Below are 16723 nucleotides of genomic sequence, written 5' to 3'. Positions count from 1 at the left end.
GACGAAAGTAATGAGATGTAGCAGAAATGAGAACAGCGAGGAACTTAAGATCAGGTTTGATGGTCACGAAGTAGATGAAGTTGAGGAATTCTGCTACCTAGGCAGCAGAATGACGGAAGGAACAAAGACGACATCAAAAGCAGACTAGCAGTGTTAAAAATGGCATTTCTGGCCAAGAAAATCCTACTAGTATCAAACACAAACCTTAATTTTAGAAAGAAATTCCTGAGAGTATATGTTTGGAGCACAGTATTGTGAGGTAGTGAAACAAGGACTGTGGGAAATCGGAACAGAAGAGAACCGGAGCATTTGAGATGTGGTGCTACAGACAAATTTTGGAAATTAGGAGGACTGATATGGCAAGGAATGAAGAGGTTCTGCGCAGGATCGGAGAGGAAAAGAATATGTGGAAAACACTGACAAAAAGAAGGGACATCTGTTAAGACATCAGGGAATGACTTCCATGCAAGTGTTACTCTGGGTGAACAGGTTGCCACAAGAGAGGAATTCATGGTGAGCCGCATCAAAGCAGCCAGAAGACTGACGACTCAATTGAAAAACCAAGCATCTGTCCAGAGCACTAACGTTTTGGAGAATGGTTCTTCATATGGATATTAGTGATTGTGTCTGCACTGGGTGTTTTTGTTAAGTTTCTTGAGCTAGCGATGACCTCGCTGGTGAACGTGAGTACTGTGTGTTTTCTGTCGTCGGCATCGACAATTCTGGCTCCGAGTTCAATCGTGGTAACTTCACATTCCCATGTTCCCGCTAACCGCCGTTCAGTGTTTCTTATAAGAGCGTCATCTGGAGTTCAAAAGCTGCCGCATATGTCTTAGCCTTTGCCTATGATTGCTTTGATGCGGCCAGTAACGAGTTCCTCTCCTGTGCCAACCTCTTTAGCTCAGTGTAAAACTTGTAACCTAGGTGCCTAACCATTTGTTGAATGTATTCCAGTCCCTGTCTTCCTCTACAGTTTTACCCTCTACAGCTCCCTATAGTACCAAGGAAATCATTCCCTGATGTCTTAATGGATGTCCTATCATCCAATCCCTTCTACATGTCACTGTTTTCCACCATTCCATTCCTCTCCGATTCTGGGCCGAACCTCCTCATTCCGTAACTTATCAATCTACCTAATTTTCAACATTCGTCTGTAGCATCAGATCTCAAATGCTTCAACTCTGTTCCGGTTTTTCCACGGTCCATGTTTCACTCCCATCCATGTTGTACTCCCATACAATGAGGCCTATGTTTGATACCAGTAGACTTCTCTTGGACAGGATTGCCCTTTTTGCCAGTGATAGTCTGCTTTGGACGTCCTCCTTGCTCTATCCGTCACGGGTTATTTTGTTGCCCAGTTACCAGTATTCCTTGACTTCATCTACTTTGTGACCTTCAATCATGTTGTTAAGTTTCTCGCTGTTCTCATTTCGCTACTTCTCGTTACCTTCGTCTTTCTTCGATTTACTCTCAATCCATACGCTTTAGTCATTAAACTGTTCGTTCCATTCAGGAGATCCTGTAATTCTTCTTCACTCTGACTCAAATAGCTATGTCATTCGTGAATCGTATCACTGATATCCTTTCACCCCGAATTTTAATTGCACTTTTGAACCTTCCTTATATTTCCGTCTTTGCTTATTCGATGCATAGATTGTACAATAAGAGCGAAAGACTAAATCACTCTATTGTACCCTTTTTAAACAGAGCACTTCGTTCTTGATCTCCCCCTCTTATTATTCCCTCCCTCTTGGTTCTCGTACATCTTGTATATTACCGTTTTCTCCCTGGAGTGGGCCCCTATTTTTCTCAGAGTTTATAAAATCTTGTACCATTTTGCACAGTCGAACGCTTTTTTCAGGTCGACAAATCCTGTGAATGTGACTTTATTTTTCTTTAGTCTTGCTGCCATAACCTACCGCAACGTTAGAATTGCTTCTCTAGAGCATTTACCTTCTCTAAAACAAACTGATCGTCGTCTAACATATCCTCAATTTCTTTTTCATTCTTCTGCATATTAATCCAATCAGTGATTTGGATCCGAGAGGTATTAAGCTGATTGTGCGTTAATTGTTGCACATGTGACCTCTTGCAGTCTTCGAAATTTTGTCGACAATATTTTCCCTAAAGTCAGAAGGTATGTCGCCAGACTCAGACAGTCTACTCAACAACCTCAATAGTCGTCTTGTTGCCATTTCCCCCTATGGCTTTACAGATTCTCATGGTATGTTATTCATCCAGTACGCATTATTTGCTGTTGTGTTTTCCAAAGCTATCTTAAATAACAATTCTAATACTGGAACAAAATTTCGTCGGAATCGACTCTTGTTTCTTCTTCTATCACATCAGACATATCTTTCCCCTCATAGAGGCCCTCAATGTACTCTTTTCTCCTATCCTATCCTCTGCATTTAACAGTGGATTTCCGTTGCGCTCTTAACGTTACCACCCTTGTTTTCAATATCACCGAAGGTTGTTTTTACTTTCCTATATGCTAAGTCAGTCCTTCAACCAATCATTTCTTTTTTCGATTCCTTCCCATTATTCATGCAGTCATTTCCTCTTCGCTTCTCTGAACTTCCTGTTTATTTCAGTCCATACCGACTTGTATTTTTGTTGTATTCCCAAATTTTCCCTGAACATTAGTGCTTCCTTCTTTCATCGATAAACTGCAGCATTTCTTCTATTATCCATGGTTTCAGTTACATTCTTTGTACCCATCTTTTTCTTTCCAACTTCTGTGATTGCCCTTTTAGAGATGTCCATGCCTCTTCAACTGTACTGCCTACTGACCTATTCCTTACTACTGAATCTATAGCCTTAGAGAACTTCAAAGTTATCTAACCTTCGTCATTCCTTAGTACTTCCGTATCACACTTCTTTGCATACTGATTCTTCGTGACGAACCTCTTAATCTTCAGCTACTCTTCATCACTAGTACATAGTAATCTGAGTCTATATATGCTCTTGGGTACGCCTTACATCCAGTATATGATTTCGGAATCTCTGACGATGACGTAGTCTAACTGAAATCTTCCCGTACCACCGGCCTTCCCCAAGTATACCTTCCCCTCTTGTGGTTCTTGAACAGAGTATTCGCTATTACTGGCTGACAGTTATTGCAGAACTCAATTAGTCTTTCTCTTCTCGTTCCTCTTCCCAAACGCATATTCTGTTGTAACCTTTTCTTCTACTCCTTCCCCTGCAACTGCATTCCAGTTCCCCGTGACTAGTAGATGTTCATCTCCCTTTACGTACTGTATTACCCTTTCAGTTTCCACATATACTTTCTCTATCTCTTCATCTTCACGTTTCGACGTCGGCATGTATACCTGAACTATCATTGTCGATGTTGATTTGCAGTCGATTCTGATAAAAACAGCCCTATCACATAACTGTTTACAGTAACATACACTCTATGTCATGCCTTTCTATTCATAACGAATTCTACTCCCGTTATCGCCTTTTCTGCTGTTGTTGATATTACTTATACTCATCTGACCACAAATCCTCGTCTTCTTTCTATTTTATCTCACTGACCCCTATAAATCTAGACTGAGCCTTTGCAGTCCCATTATCAGATTTTGTAGCTCTCCTACCACGTTCAAGTTTCTGACATTTCACGCCACAACCCGTGGAACGTTATCCTTTCTTTGGTTATTCTATCTTTTTCTCACGATCACCTCCTCCTTTGCAGTCCCCTCCCGGAGATCCGAATGGGGGACTATTCTGGAATATTTTGCCATTAGGGAGATCGTCATGAAACTTCGTCAATTACAGACACCATGTCCTGTGGATACACGTTATGTGTCTTCAGTGCAGTGGTTGGCATTGCCTTCACCATCCTCATGTCGTTGATCATTGCTGATTCTTATGCCTTTAAGGGCAGTATCCCCAAGGACAAGAGAGTGACCTAAACCTCTATCCGCTCTTCTTCACTCTTTCACATGGTCTTTAACAGAATGAGGGTAACTTCTTATGTTGATTATTATTCAAAGTTTAACCCGGGACCGAGGAAGTTCTATTGGTAATCAAAGACGCCACTTCCAGACCACGTGAGAAAACTTCTACAGCGCTTAGTATAAAAGCGGCCATTGTAAGTAAACCGTTCAAATGTAAGGACTTGACAGTAGTAAAGAAGGGCAATCATATTAGGCCATGCCCATGGCCATACTGTATGTGTTCCTCACCAGAGTGTTCAGCCTGTATACACACTGTTGTGTACCACGCATCGCCACGAAACACGACATCAGAATTTTGGTCGGATGAAGATGCTGAATGAGAGGGACCGGAGAACTGTTTCGTGGCTTGTGAATCAAAATCGCTTCCAAATCCTACAGTAATTGTTGCAGGTGGTAAATGAAGGTCCACCCCCAATTTTCAGCGATACATTACTGCGAAAGGAACTGCATGAAATGAACACCTGCAGCAGGTCACCACACCAGAGGCCACTGCTCAAAGAGGCACATAAAGACGAAAACAGAAACAAAGTTAATCAACCTGTGGCTGGTTGTATGAACACTTCCCCATCCTGTTATATATCGATTGGCCTGCAAAACTACTCGACTTGAGGCCCATAGAGAAAACACTGACATTAGGAGTCCCGCAATTTGGTGGAACTGGGCGATAAAATCTTCAGAAAGTGACGTAACCTGGATGCGACGAAGCAGTACAACTTGTGGACTCACGTCCTAACCAACTCCAGGCGTCAATGAAGTTCAGGGGTGGAATTACACACTATTAAGTAAAGCTTGTTATGATTTCTCTGGGGTCAACAAATTTTTTGTTCGTTGCGTTAAAAAAAATGGTTCAAATGGCTCTGAGCACTATGGGACTTAATATCTGAGGTCATCAGTCCCCTAGGACTTAGAACTACTTAAACATAACTAACCTAAGGACATCACACACATCCATGTCCGAGGCAGAATTCGAACCTGCGACCGTAGCAGTCGCGCGGTTCTGGACTGAGCGCCTAGACGTTGCGTTTACGTGTTCTTTCTCTGTCTGGTTGCAAAATTTTATTCTTCCTTTCGTATAGAAGAAATGCTGATTTTCAAATCCATCTGAATACTTCGTTTCTCCTAGGAAGTCTTGCATGACCGCAGGGGAGGTGAAACTGATGATGCCGTTAGATTTCAGTCTTGTTCGTGTTGAGACAAACTGCTGCATTACAGTGTGACCACTCGCTTCTCAGACTTCTAAAGCGCGCTGCAAATGAAGGCTACTTTAGACCACTGTGGGTGCAGAGACTTCCATTAGTCAAATGGAAAATTTTAAACATAACCAAATTTGCCTCTATTTGCATCCAACTGTATTTTACTTTCGTTATAAAATTTAAAGTCTGCAGTAAAGACGAATGTGTTAATGGAATTTCTTCTGTTCCTCCTACATGCAGTAACGATTCTAGTTCCTGAAATCGACAAATAATCAAAGAATTTCGTTAGAAGCTTTTATAAATGATAAAAGTTCTGCTGAAGAGACAATGGTCAGTAATTATTTCTTCTCGAGCAGGCTTCATGATCATGTAGAAAAATTTGAAGACTAAATTTTCCGCCTTTGGTTGTCTCCATTATTTCACTCAGACTGCAGTATCGAGCATATGGCAATTTTATAGTGTAGGTCCCCAGACCAAAAAATTTAAAAATATTTCGGCGTATATAAACATTTCCCATCGTAGTTACACACAGTTGAAGTAGGGCAATTCAGTAAAATTTCCTTATTCTCACACATTTGCGTAAAGCAGGTGAAACGCAAGCAAGCTAACCGCCTCCTGGCGTTGTCCCACTTTCCACACGTTATTCATGTTGATTTTATTTATTTTTTTAACAGTCGGACAGGGGTAGCAATTTAGTGTAGTCTCAAATTGATACATTTTATTAATTTTATTCAAATCAGTTCTCAGATGTTACATTTTACTCCTTGTGAGGTGACATCTGTATGCGGTTGAGTGTAGGGTTGTAGCAATCAGAAGCTAGTTTTCAGTTTTTCTTCTTGTGAGGTGTAAGTTATTATTGCTTTAAGCAACTGAACTGACATTCATTTCACGGTTTGTGTATCTAAATTGAGTGATTATTACGAAGAACTGAAAAAATAAGATTCGGTTTTTCCTATATTATCTTCTCTTCACTGTGTGAACTACCTTGACGCAATAATCGCTGTTGGTAAGAATCAGAAGTTGAGCAATGTGCCACCAACAGACAGCGCCGGCCGGAGTGGCCGTGCAGTTCTAGGCGCTACAGTCTGGAGCCGAGCGACAGCTCAGGTCGCAGGTTCGGATCCTGCCTCGGGCATGGATGTGTGTGATGTCCTTAGGTTAGTTAGGTTTAATTAGTTCTAAGTTATAGGCGACTGATGACCTCAGAAGTTACGTCGCTGATTGCTCAGAGCCATTTGAACCATTTGAACCAACCAACCAACATTAAATTCCGTTTATTGCACACTGATTACACAACGGATTTTTTATGCCTGGGCATGCTTCAGCATGAGGAAATCTGTGGCTGAGGCTCATAAAATGCTGGGAAAGAGCAATGGTGAAGCACCTATTAGTGAAAGAAGAGACAGAGAATGGTTTCAACGCTTCAAGGACGGTGATTTTGACATCGAACACCAGCATGGTGATGAAAGAGAGAAGGTTTTGGAAGCTAGCGAAACCGATCGAAATAATCACCAGAGATAGTGTAAGCATTAGGATACAAATGGCCACAAGAAAGCGATATGCATCAGAAGGTGACTTTGCAGCATGCCAGTGCTCGACCCCGCGTCACAAAATCGATCAAAACATATTAGGAAACTATGAACTTGGAAACGTTGAAATGGAAAGTCTTACTCATCCCCTCCCCCCCTCCCCCAAATTCTCCAGGTATTGTTCCCTCTGACCAGCGATTATTTCATCAATGACAATGACCAGCACTTAGGGTCATGTGAATAAATGCAAAATAGGATCGATTCGCGGATCTCCTCAAAAAACTCGCAGTTACTCCACCACGGGGTTCGTATGTTGCCCGAAAGATGGGAGACAGTAGTGGCCAGTGGGGGCCAATACTTTGAATCGTGAAATTTTTAGCAACCTCGAACTGCAAGAAAAAAGAGAGGACCAAATTTTTATACGTAATACTGCTGTGTGTATTTTATTATTACATTTCCTTTATGTGCTTGAGACATACCTCTTATTCATTAGGTTCTATTTCCAAGAATAAAAAACAGGTGCAAGTAAGTGTAAGTAACCGAAAAAGGGAGATGCGTTTTCAAATACGTCGATTTATCGTTTTATAAATGAAACAAATGATGCTGAGAAGCTTCCATTACTTATTTCCACTGTCGTGCTACGTTTGTTTATGTTATGCAACTGAGGAGAGGGTAAAAATGGAGTAAAATAAATAAGTCATGTACGGAATGCCCCCGTGCTGTTGGATAATTTAAATCTCATATCTAATTCTGTAATTGTGCCACTCGCCGTCATATATATATAGACCTGTTTCAAGTCGGTTGGATTAAGAGAGGGAGTGATCTGACATTTCATTTGCGTTTCGCCCTTCACCCTCCTCAGTTCTGTCGGTAAAGAGGCGGTTCAGTCAGTGCTCATTCACTCCAAGGCTGGCACCGAACGCAAACCAGTTGATGACGCAGCAGTTGGGTGCTGTGCAGTTGATTCTTAAAAATCACTTCAATGCACAGTGGACGGCGAGTGGATATGGAGACACCGTTCTCCTGGTCGTCCAGCGGACGATCGGTCCTCAAGCTCAACATACGTCACCTGTGGCTCTACGGAGTGTGGCCGTTGGGTAGTTTCCCCCTTTTCGAACTGTACGTCATCTTCGTTTTCGCTCTGGGCGTCTGGAACTTCGTGGAAGCTTCGGTGTCCGTCTCCTTCAGCTGGCGAGATCTTGAGGCCACAACGCTGGTGCTGACTAACACCTTCACCCTTTTCAGTGGCACCGTCAAGCTGGCCTTTTTCACGAGAGACCGGCGGCTGTACAACTCGCTGGTCCGGCGCGTCGACTCTCTGATGTTGGTTCAAAGAGAGCCCTGCTCCAGAGATCCTGCGCTGGAGAAGATCGTCCAGAGGTCGCGTAGGCAAGCGTTCCGCCTCACATTGGGCATGCTGCTCTTCATGGCATCGCAAGGCCTCATTTGGTTCCCGATGCCACTCATTGCTCACCCAGGAGAGAGGCGCTTACCCTTCGCACAGCACCTGTGGGACAACAACACTGCCTTCTACAAACTGTCGTACACTCTCCAGTGTGTGACAAGCTTGTGGATGGCCGAGATCAGCTTCGGCTTGGATTGTCTGTTCGCATCTATCATGATACTGGTAGCCGCACAACTGGAGGTGCTCACTCTGAGGATCATGAAGCTAAAGGCTGCCGACAGCGGTGCAGATGAAGGTCGCCGATCGCTGAGCACATCTTCTATTGCTCGTGGGAAAATGTACAATGATCTGTGCCTTTGTATCGAAAGCCATCAGCAAATCCTCAGGTATGTTGGATTCAACTGTTTTATCAAACATGAGACGCCGATAGTTTTGTCGCTTTCAATGTTGTGTGATATGTAAGATTACTCATGAAAGAATCTGAAGTGTAAAACAGCCTGACAGAAGTTGAGATCCGTAGACTCAACATTGTGAACCACACTACACCAATGTGGGAAAGATCATGTGGAGAAGCATCTTAGAACACACAGAAAATTCTGAAAGCAGTTGATCTCTAAACATATGAAGAAATAGTTGGATACATATTAATTTTATGTTTCCTTTGACTCCCATTACCCTTTCACTCCTTGTTTTTACTTATACTCGATATTCTGCTGATAAACGCATCACTGAGCGTTAAAAATTCCTTGAGTTCAATGTCTTATTGGGCACTTTGATTTTTGTGTTTTCAAACTAAGAGCAATGAAGCTAATAAATCATGTTCAGTAACAACGAAACTTATGGAATATACAAAATATGTATCGGATGCAGCTTTACAGAAACTCCTTTCTAAGTATCGAGTAAACATTCAATTAGTCTTCCTAGATGAAGATTTTAGAAACTAACTATATTGCTGTACTTACTGCACAAGTCCCACAATGACTGTGCGGAAACAGAAGCATAGACCATAGACTGTAACAATGACATGATGAAATTGCAGAGTAGGAAGCACTAATACTCATAGAAAAACTCCTATGTCACGCAATGTTCTCAGTCGATAGTTCGTGTACCATAATGATTTATCCGTTCAGATAAGGGAATGAGCCAGAAGCGTAGAGATTTAACATACTGGACTTGTATTTGTCATAAGCGTGGTTCAGGTACCACACATTCCATCATTCCCCACATCAATTCGAGTAAATCAAGCAATGCTTCCTTCGCTGTCAATAGCTTGTTCTTTCGTCACAATCACTGAACAACGGTGTCGTACGGTCTGTAGCAAACTCAACGTCTAACCATACTGTAAACTCTAACCTTTTCATTTTTAGCAAAACAGGCGTCCCTATAAGCCTTTCCGCACTCCCATCTTGTTTGTGAAAACAGCTTGTCAAGTAAATGAAGAGGAATGGCATACAATTTGACGTGTAGCGTCTTACACGAATTACAGGCCATCTTCGAGAGTTTCACATGCACAAATCACTGGTACAGTTGAATGTCATAATAATGTGTCAACGAACGAATAAATATTCTAATCCTAAACTTCTGGAATAATATTTTGACAAGAAAATACTGCCATTTCGCAGATTACGTAACAACGCACTACCTGAATTTGGCACCTTGTGGTTAAGCTACAACTGAAGTGTAAGCAAGAGAGAGGCTATTAAAAAAATATCACCGATTCATAAATGTGACAATGGTGTGTTCAGTTACATCATCTGTCCGTGTGTGTTTGTGTGTATTGTGTATTAAACTGGGGACCTAGAAACAGTGGAGAGGCTTCGTCCCGCGGAAGCTCTCAGTGTTTCGCAACCCCATCACAACAGGCCACAGCAATCCAGCCGCCCCTCCGCCGCCCCAAACCGAATCTAGGGTTATTGTGTGAACTGTTCACAGGAACTCACTCTCTGCCCCCATGTTTCAATTCATATTGAATGCAAATTGCGTTACACCATTTTCGGATGATGCAAATGTTACCCTATATCCTTCTTACCAGAAATGTTTATCTTCTTTCCATATTACTCCACGTGACGCTCACTGTATCTAGATTGTGACTTAGCATTTCCCTTTTCATATTTTCTAGCTTCCCTACTATGTTCAAACTTTGGACACTTCACTCCCTAGCTGGTAGAACGTTATCCTTTCATTGGTTGTTCGATGTTTTCCTCATGGTCTCGTCCCCCTTGGCAGTCCCTTCCCAGAGATCCGGATTCTTTTGCCAATGAAGAGATCATCATAACATTCTGTCAGTTACAGGCCACATGTCCAGTGAATACACGCCATGTGTCTTTAATGCGGGTTTCCATTTCCATCTACAGTCTCACGAAATTGATCACCGCTGATTCTTCCACCTCAAGGGGTAGTTCCCCACTCAAAGGGCAAGACAATGCCTTGAAACTCTGTCCGTTCCTCCAACCTCTTTGACAAGGCCGTTGGCAGAGCGAGGGTGCCGTTGCTGATGAATTTTATTCAAAATTTAAGAGCTGGCAGGGTTCGAAACCAAGACAGAAGACGTTTTCATTTCTAATCAAAGACTCTACTCCTAGACCATGATTGCTGCCGGGAGAGTAGTACACGATGAATAACCAGCAAATCAAGCAGCGACACAACCGCCTTGGCCCGTCTGACTGCTACCGCCACACAGCAGCGCTGCCTAGTCGCTGCGAGAGTACCATCTATCGTTCGTGTTTCACTGTTCTTGTTAACAGATATCGACAAAACAGATATTGCAAGAGACTAATTTGGGACCGTTTTATCTAATAGACACAATTTCGCTATAACCCTTTCGGCCATGAAATTTTTTCCCTGAAAACAAAATCAAGGCTTTGCTATCCAGTTTTTCGAATTAAATTATGATTTTTCAGATGTATAAAATACTCCGACATGCCCCCCAAGGGGTATACAATGCGTCCGCAAATGAGAACATTGTGTTCAAGTGGGTGCAGTACAAGTCGGAAAGTCAAAGAATTTTGTTTGATTTTATTTCACCAACATACATAAATTACACAAAGCTTCCTTAATAATTACATGGATTTGCACTTGTAGGAAAATCATAATCATAATCAAAGAAACTTTTTTCCTATACAGACGTAAGTGAATGCTACATTTTACATAATAAAATTTGGTTTTGCCGTTGCAACCAGGTTTCTTGCACCTGTCAAATGATTTTTTGCCACTGACCACTGTTATATGCCCAGCTTGTCCAAACTAACTTCAGTTTCTGGACCAACTTAGGCATTGACTCGTTTTGAAGTATTTGGACTCTCATTAGTGGGACACCCCCTTTTCCTGGCATCTGGCTTATCTATTTTCGTCGATACTTTGGCTACACTTACCCTAAAGTGAAACAAATCAAGGGTCTTATTTTTAGGAGCATCTAATACTGATGTGTTTATCTTGTACTCATTCTATGCATTTACACATGAATTATCAATTGCATGAGCAAACATGCGCTCGCTTTGAGGTTGCAAAACCGGCTACAAACCGTCTAAAACGTTGTTCATTTTCAAAAGTAGCTAACTGCATGGTGTCTTCGTGTGAAAAGCCTGCTAACTGCCCAATAGGCGTGGCTGTCACTCTGCCATGTCCGAATACAAAGCGCGTGAACAGACACCAATCTGAACATTCAAAGCTACCTTTCAGTCTGTTAAGATTAGAATGGATATTTTCCTTACGTTGGCTGCTCTGTAACAAATTCTTAAGCAACTGTAACGTTCTTGCTGCCACGGTATTGTCGTATGGATGCGACGAATTTTTCGTGGTTACCTCAATGTTGCTTATCGTGCAGTTAGCGGGCTTTCCGTCTAGGCTACTCAGCTTCCAATATACCGTACGATATAAAACGTCTAACGTTTCCTCCATCATTGTCTTCTTGTTCAAAATTATCGCCAGAATCATCGGATGGATTGTCAATTTCAGAGAAATTAAGGAGCTCTATAACATGTTCTGTAAGTAGCCTTCCTCTGTCTTGGACTTGGGGCATTGTGAAGTCACAGTAAGACATCGAAATAATGGCCTGAATTTCTATGCTATTTCATCCTTTCAATCACAATGTCCTCATTTGGAGATATGTACAATATTATAAATATGGCACCTTTCGTTCTGAAAGACACCTTTACTTTCCATATTCAAGAATGCAACTTTCTACGCAAAAGTATACTTTTTTTACCTAACTCAGAAGATATTAAACCCCTGATGGGAGGTACAAAGTTCACTGGGAAGCGACCATGTGACTGTACACATTCAGTTTTATTTTGTGGTACCACAGATTGACAGGAGATGTCGACACTGCTCTCAAATTAACTCTCTGATTGTGACCGTATGAGGACAACAATTACAAATGGTAAAATTTAACGAATTTTAATATACTGAGTATTTAGTATGTCGTTAAATGAGGACGCCATGACCGAAAGGGTTAAGAAGATTTGTGTACTCTGTTGTCTCTCTCTCTCTCTCTCTCTCTCTCTCTCTCTCTCTCTCTCTCTCTCTCTCTCTCTCGTTTTGAGTCTTCTGACTGGTTTGATGCAGTGCGCCACAAATTTCTCTTCTGCGTCAACCTCTTCAGCTCAGAGCTGCACTTGAGACATATGTCCTCAAATATGTGTTACTAGCTTAGCGCCCGCTAATTAACTCAGGTATCCGTAATAATTACATCAAAAATTGTTATACTACCGTACATTAAGCTTACCGAAAAATTTATGTGTTTTGACTGTTAAATATTTTTCTTTGATTAAATTCACAAATTTCAACATCTTCCAAACATTTCGCACTAACTAAGGCTTCTACAGGACGGTATTTTCCGAACGTACTTCTGAACAAAAGGCGATTCTGGTAACTGAAGTCAAAGGTTTATGTTAATCATAGCTTTTGCATTCTTTTGGCGATATAGCCATAGAAACTGTTATCCCACAATACACGTTTCTCTATTTCTGACACAGAAGTGAAATACCAATTATCTTGGATTTTGTTTTATATAATATCACCAAATATTTTCTTAAAAACGTTTACCCCTTTTTCATCCTTTGGGGGGTTGAATTCCCAAAAATACAAAATGCGAAATACAAGTAGTTATACTCTTTGCTTTCAAAAGTCTGTCATAATTCAGAAAACATTGCTTCACAGGTTTCACTTCCTCAGGCGGTTGAATTTCCAAAAGCACTGAAACACATAATTCTTTTTTTTACTTCTAACAGGGAAGTCCAAAACCAATTTTCGTAGATGTAACTTTAAAAATACTTTAGTAGTTCTTTAATATCGTCTTATTTTCTAAAAATCTTTCACTTACTATTTTACCGCCTTAGTGATTCAATTTCCAAAAATGCTGTAAAAAGTATTTGTTATTAATGACCGAGAAACCAAATTTAAAATGTTGTAGTCCTAGCTGCAAAATTGTCTCAATAAAGCCATATTTTCGAAAAGACTTTCATCATCCCCTCAACAGTAGAATTTAGAACAATCCCTTCCTGTAAGATGCCGACATTTTAAAATCTACACCCTCTCAGAATTTCAAGTTTCTACCCCTAGCGGTTTCGGCTGTGCAGTGGTGAGTCGCTGAACAAATCTTGGGAACTGTGTATCCGAAAACAGTGAACCACGTATTTTTTCATTTCTAACCAATAAGCCAAATATCGGTTATCAAAAATTTAACTTTAAAATTGCTCTCATAATGAAAAATTTTCATAAAACATTTCACCTCCTATTATTTCCCCTTAGGTGTTGAATTTCCAAAGTCAGTGAAACGTATGTTTTTTGTGGAGGTATTTTCCATCATTCAAGTATTTTTTTTCTAATCTAGAAGCGAAATTCAAATTTTAATAGATCTAATTTTAAAAACGGTTTCATAATGAAATATTTTCATGAAACATTTCACCCCTTTGGGGTTGAATTTCGAAAACCACTGAAATACGTATTCCTTTTATTTCTATCTGAGAAGTCAAATAGCAATTTTCGTGGATACAACTTAAAAAATGCTTTAGTAGTTCCTTAATAATGATTTATTTTCCAAAAAATTCAGCCACTATTTCACCCGATAAGCGATAAGGAGTTAAAATTTGAAAAATGCTGAAACATTTCTTTATTTCTGACCGAGAAACCAAAAACCACTTTCCGTAGATCCAGCTTCAAAATCGTTCTAATAGTGACATATTTGAAAAATATTTCATCCCTTATTTTATCCCCTTAGGGCTGTAATTTTAAAAAAAATCCCTTCTTAAACGACACCTACAGTGTAACATCACCCTCCGCAGATTTCAGGTTTCTTTTCCTGTTGGTTTTGGGACATTGCATATATACAGAGACAAGTATCTCAATCTCTGTCTCCCTCTGCAGTTATTAGTACTGTGGAAACAATTCCTGGGTGTCTTAAATCTTAAAGCATATCTTTCCATCCTGTCCCTTCTTCTTATCTGTGTTTTCCATATGTCCCTTTCTTCAGCGATTCTGCGGAGAACCTCGTCATTCCTTACCATATCAGTGAAGCTAATGTTCAAAATTCTGACCATAATTTTTTTTTGTCATCAATCTACTGACTGGTTTGATGCGACCCGCCACGAATTCCTTTCCTGTGCTAACCTCTTCATCTCAGAGTAGCACTTGCAACCTACGTCCTCAATTATTTGCTTGACATATTCCAATCTCTGTCTTCCTCTACAGTTTTTGCCCTCTACATCTCCCTCTAGTACCATGGAAGTCATTCCCTCATGTCTCAGCAGATGTCCTATCATCCTGTCCCTCCTCCTTATCAGTGTTTTCCACATATTCGTTTCCTCTCCGATTCTGCGTAGAACCTCCTCATTCCTTACCTTATCAGTCCACCTAATTTTCAACATTTGTCTACAGCACCACATCTCAAATGCTTCGATTCTGTACAATGCTGTGGTCAAACTGAACATTCTGGGGAATTTCATCTTCAAATTAAGGTCTGTGTTTGAAACTGGGAGTCTTTTCTTCGCCAGTAAGGCCCATTTTGTATGAAGTAGCCTGCTTCTAGGTCCTCCCTACTTCGTTCGCCACGGGTTATTTTACACTCCTATGGATCAGAATTCCTGAACTTCATCTGCTTCGTAATCAGCATGGTTAATGGTAAGTTTCTCGTTATTCTCTTCTCTGCTGCTCCTCGCTACTTTGGCGTCCTTCGGTTTACTCTGTATCCATATTGTGTACTCATAAGACTGTTCATGCCATTCATCGCCGTTCTTCGGATTACTTACAAACCATATTCTATAGTCATTAAACTGTTCATTTTATCCAACAGAGCCGGCCGGAGTGGCCGAGCGGTGCTAGGCACTGCAGTCTGGAAACGAGCGGCCACTACGCTTGCAGGTTCGAATCCTGCCTCGGTCATGGATGTGTGTAATGTCTTTAGGTTAGTTAGGTTTTATTAGTTCTAAGTTCTAGGCGACTGATGACCTCAGAAGTTAAGTCGCATAGTGCTCAAAGCCATTTGAAACATTTTTATTCAACAGATTCTATAATTCTACTTCTCTTTTCCTGAGATAGCCACAGCATTACCAAATTTTATCATTGATACACGTTCACCCTGAATTCTAGTCGCACACTTGAACCTCTCATTTAATTACGCCACTGGTTCTTCGACGTATATAATGAATAGCAAGAGCGAAAGACTCCACCACTGCCTTACGTCCTGTTTAATCCAAGCACTTAGTTCTTGTTCTTCCTGCCTTATTTTTCTCTCTTGGTTCTTATACATGTCTTTAAAATGGTGGAAAGAAGCGTGGAAACACAGAAGCACAACACGTTACCATGCCTACTACGATGTAGAAAAACCGTAGGCTCTGAAAACAGATTACAGTCGTCTCCGAAAGGATAAATACAGTCCCATATTTTTTTTCCTTTCTTTCAAGAAATCTTATACCATTCTCCCTGCAAACGTTCAGTTAACGCTGATGGAGCTCGACAGATCACGCATCCTTCTCTCCAAAACTAAACAACAAAGGCTAAATTATATTGAGATCTAGTTACTGTTTTGGCCAAGGGAGATGGCATGATTCATCCTCGTGCTAACTCGAATGGTCTGGACGATGCGAGCTGTGTCAATAGGTGCCCTATCGCTTGGAACATAACATCACCGTTCAAGAACGAACGCTGATTGTTTCATGGGATGGACCTTATCAGTCAAAATGGTCGCACACTCCTTGGTAACAACGCAACCTTGCATGGAAATAATAGGACACATGGAATACCATGATATGGCTGCCAAAATCATCACCGAACTTCAGCCATATTTCACGTCTGGTACCAAGTTGGAAACAATACTCCAAATGATTGTTTTCTATTACTTCGTAGTCCTACTTTTATAGCTTCAGCAGTTCTGCAGTGACTTTTCAGCTGTCACCGACCATTTATAGCCTTAATCCTCTTCAATGACCCTCTGTTACGACCTCTCAACACAGAATTTTATCCGCGTTGTGTCTTAGCGGATGATTATTTCACGCGTTCGTTGCATGCGGTATAAATCTTCTGTATTATAGCTCTTGACACACCAACCACTTCGGCCACATTTGTTACGGATGTGCCCACCATAGGAGCACCAACAATTTTCCTACGTTCGAATTCACTGTGCTCAGACATAATGCACCC

The 16723-nt window shown here is 41.0% G+C and overlaps 1 protein-coding gene across 1 annotated transcript in view; it reads left to right on the top strand.

Moving 5' to 3' along the window:
* The first annotated feature begins 7666 nt into the window (after window positions 1-7666).
* The window catches only part of LOC126284904 (odorant receptor Or2-like), a 53636-nt gene continuing 44579 nt past the window's right edge, over window positions 7667-16723 (top strand). The window contains exon 1 of the mRNA XM_049984166.1: window positions 7667-8475. Coding sequence (XP_049840123.1) covers window positions 7667-8475 — 809 coding nt within the window. The remainder of the gene's footprint in view (window positions 8476-16723) is intronic.

The sequence above is a fragment of the Schistocerca gregaria genome, chromosome 8, assembly GCF_023897955.1.
Source record: "Schistocerca gregaria isolate iqSchGreg1 chromosome 8, iqSchGreg1.2, whole genome shotgun sequence".
Classification (NCBI taxonomy): Eukaryota; Metazoa; Arthropoda; class Insecta; order Orthoptera; family Acrididae; genus Schistocerca; species Schistocerca gregaria.
This window is presented reverse-complemented; position numbering and strand designations above follow the sequence as displayed.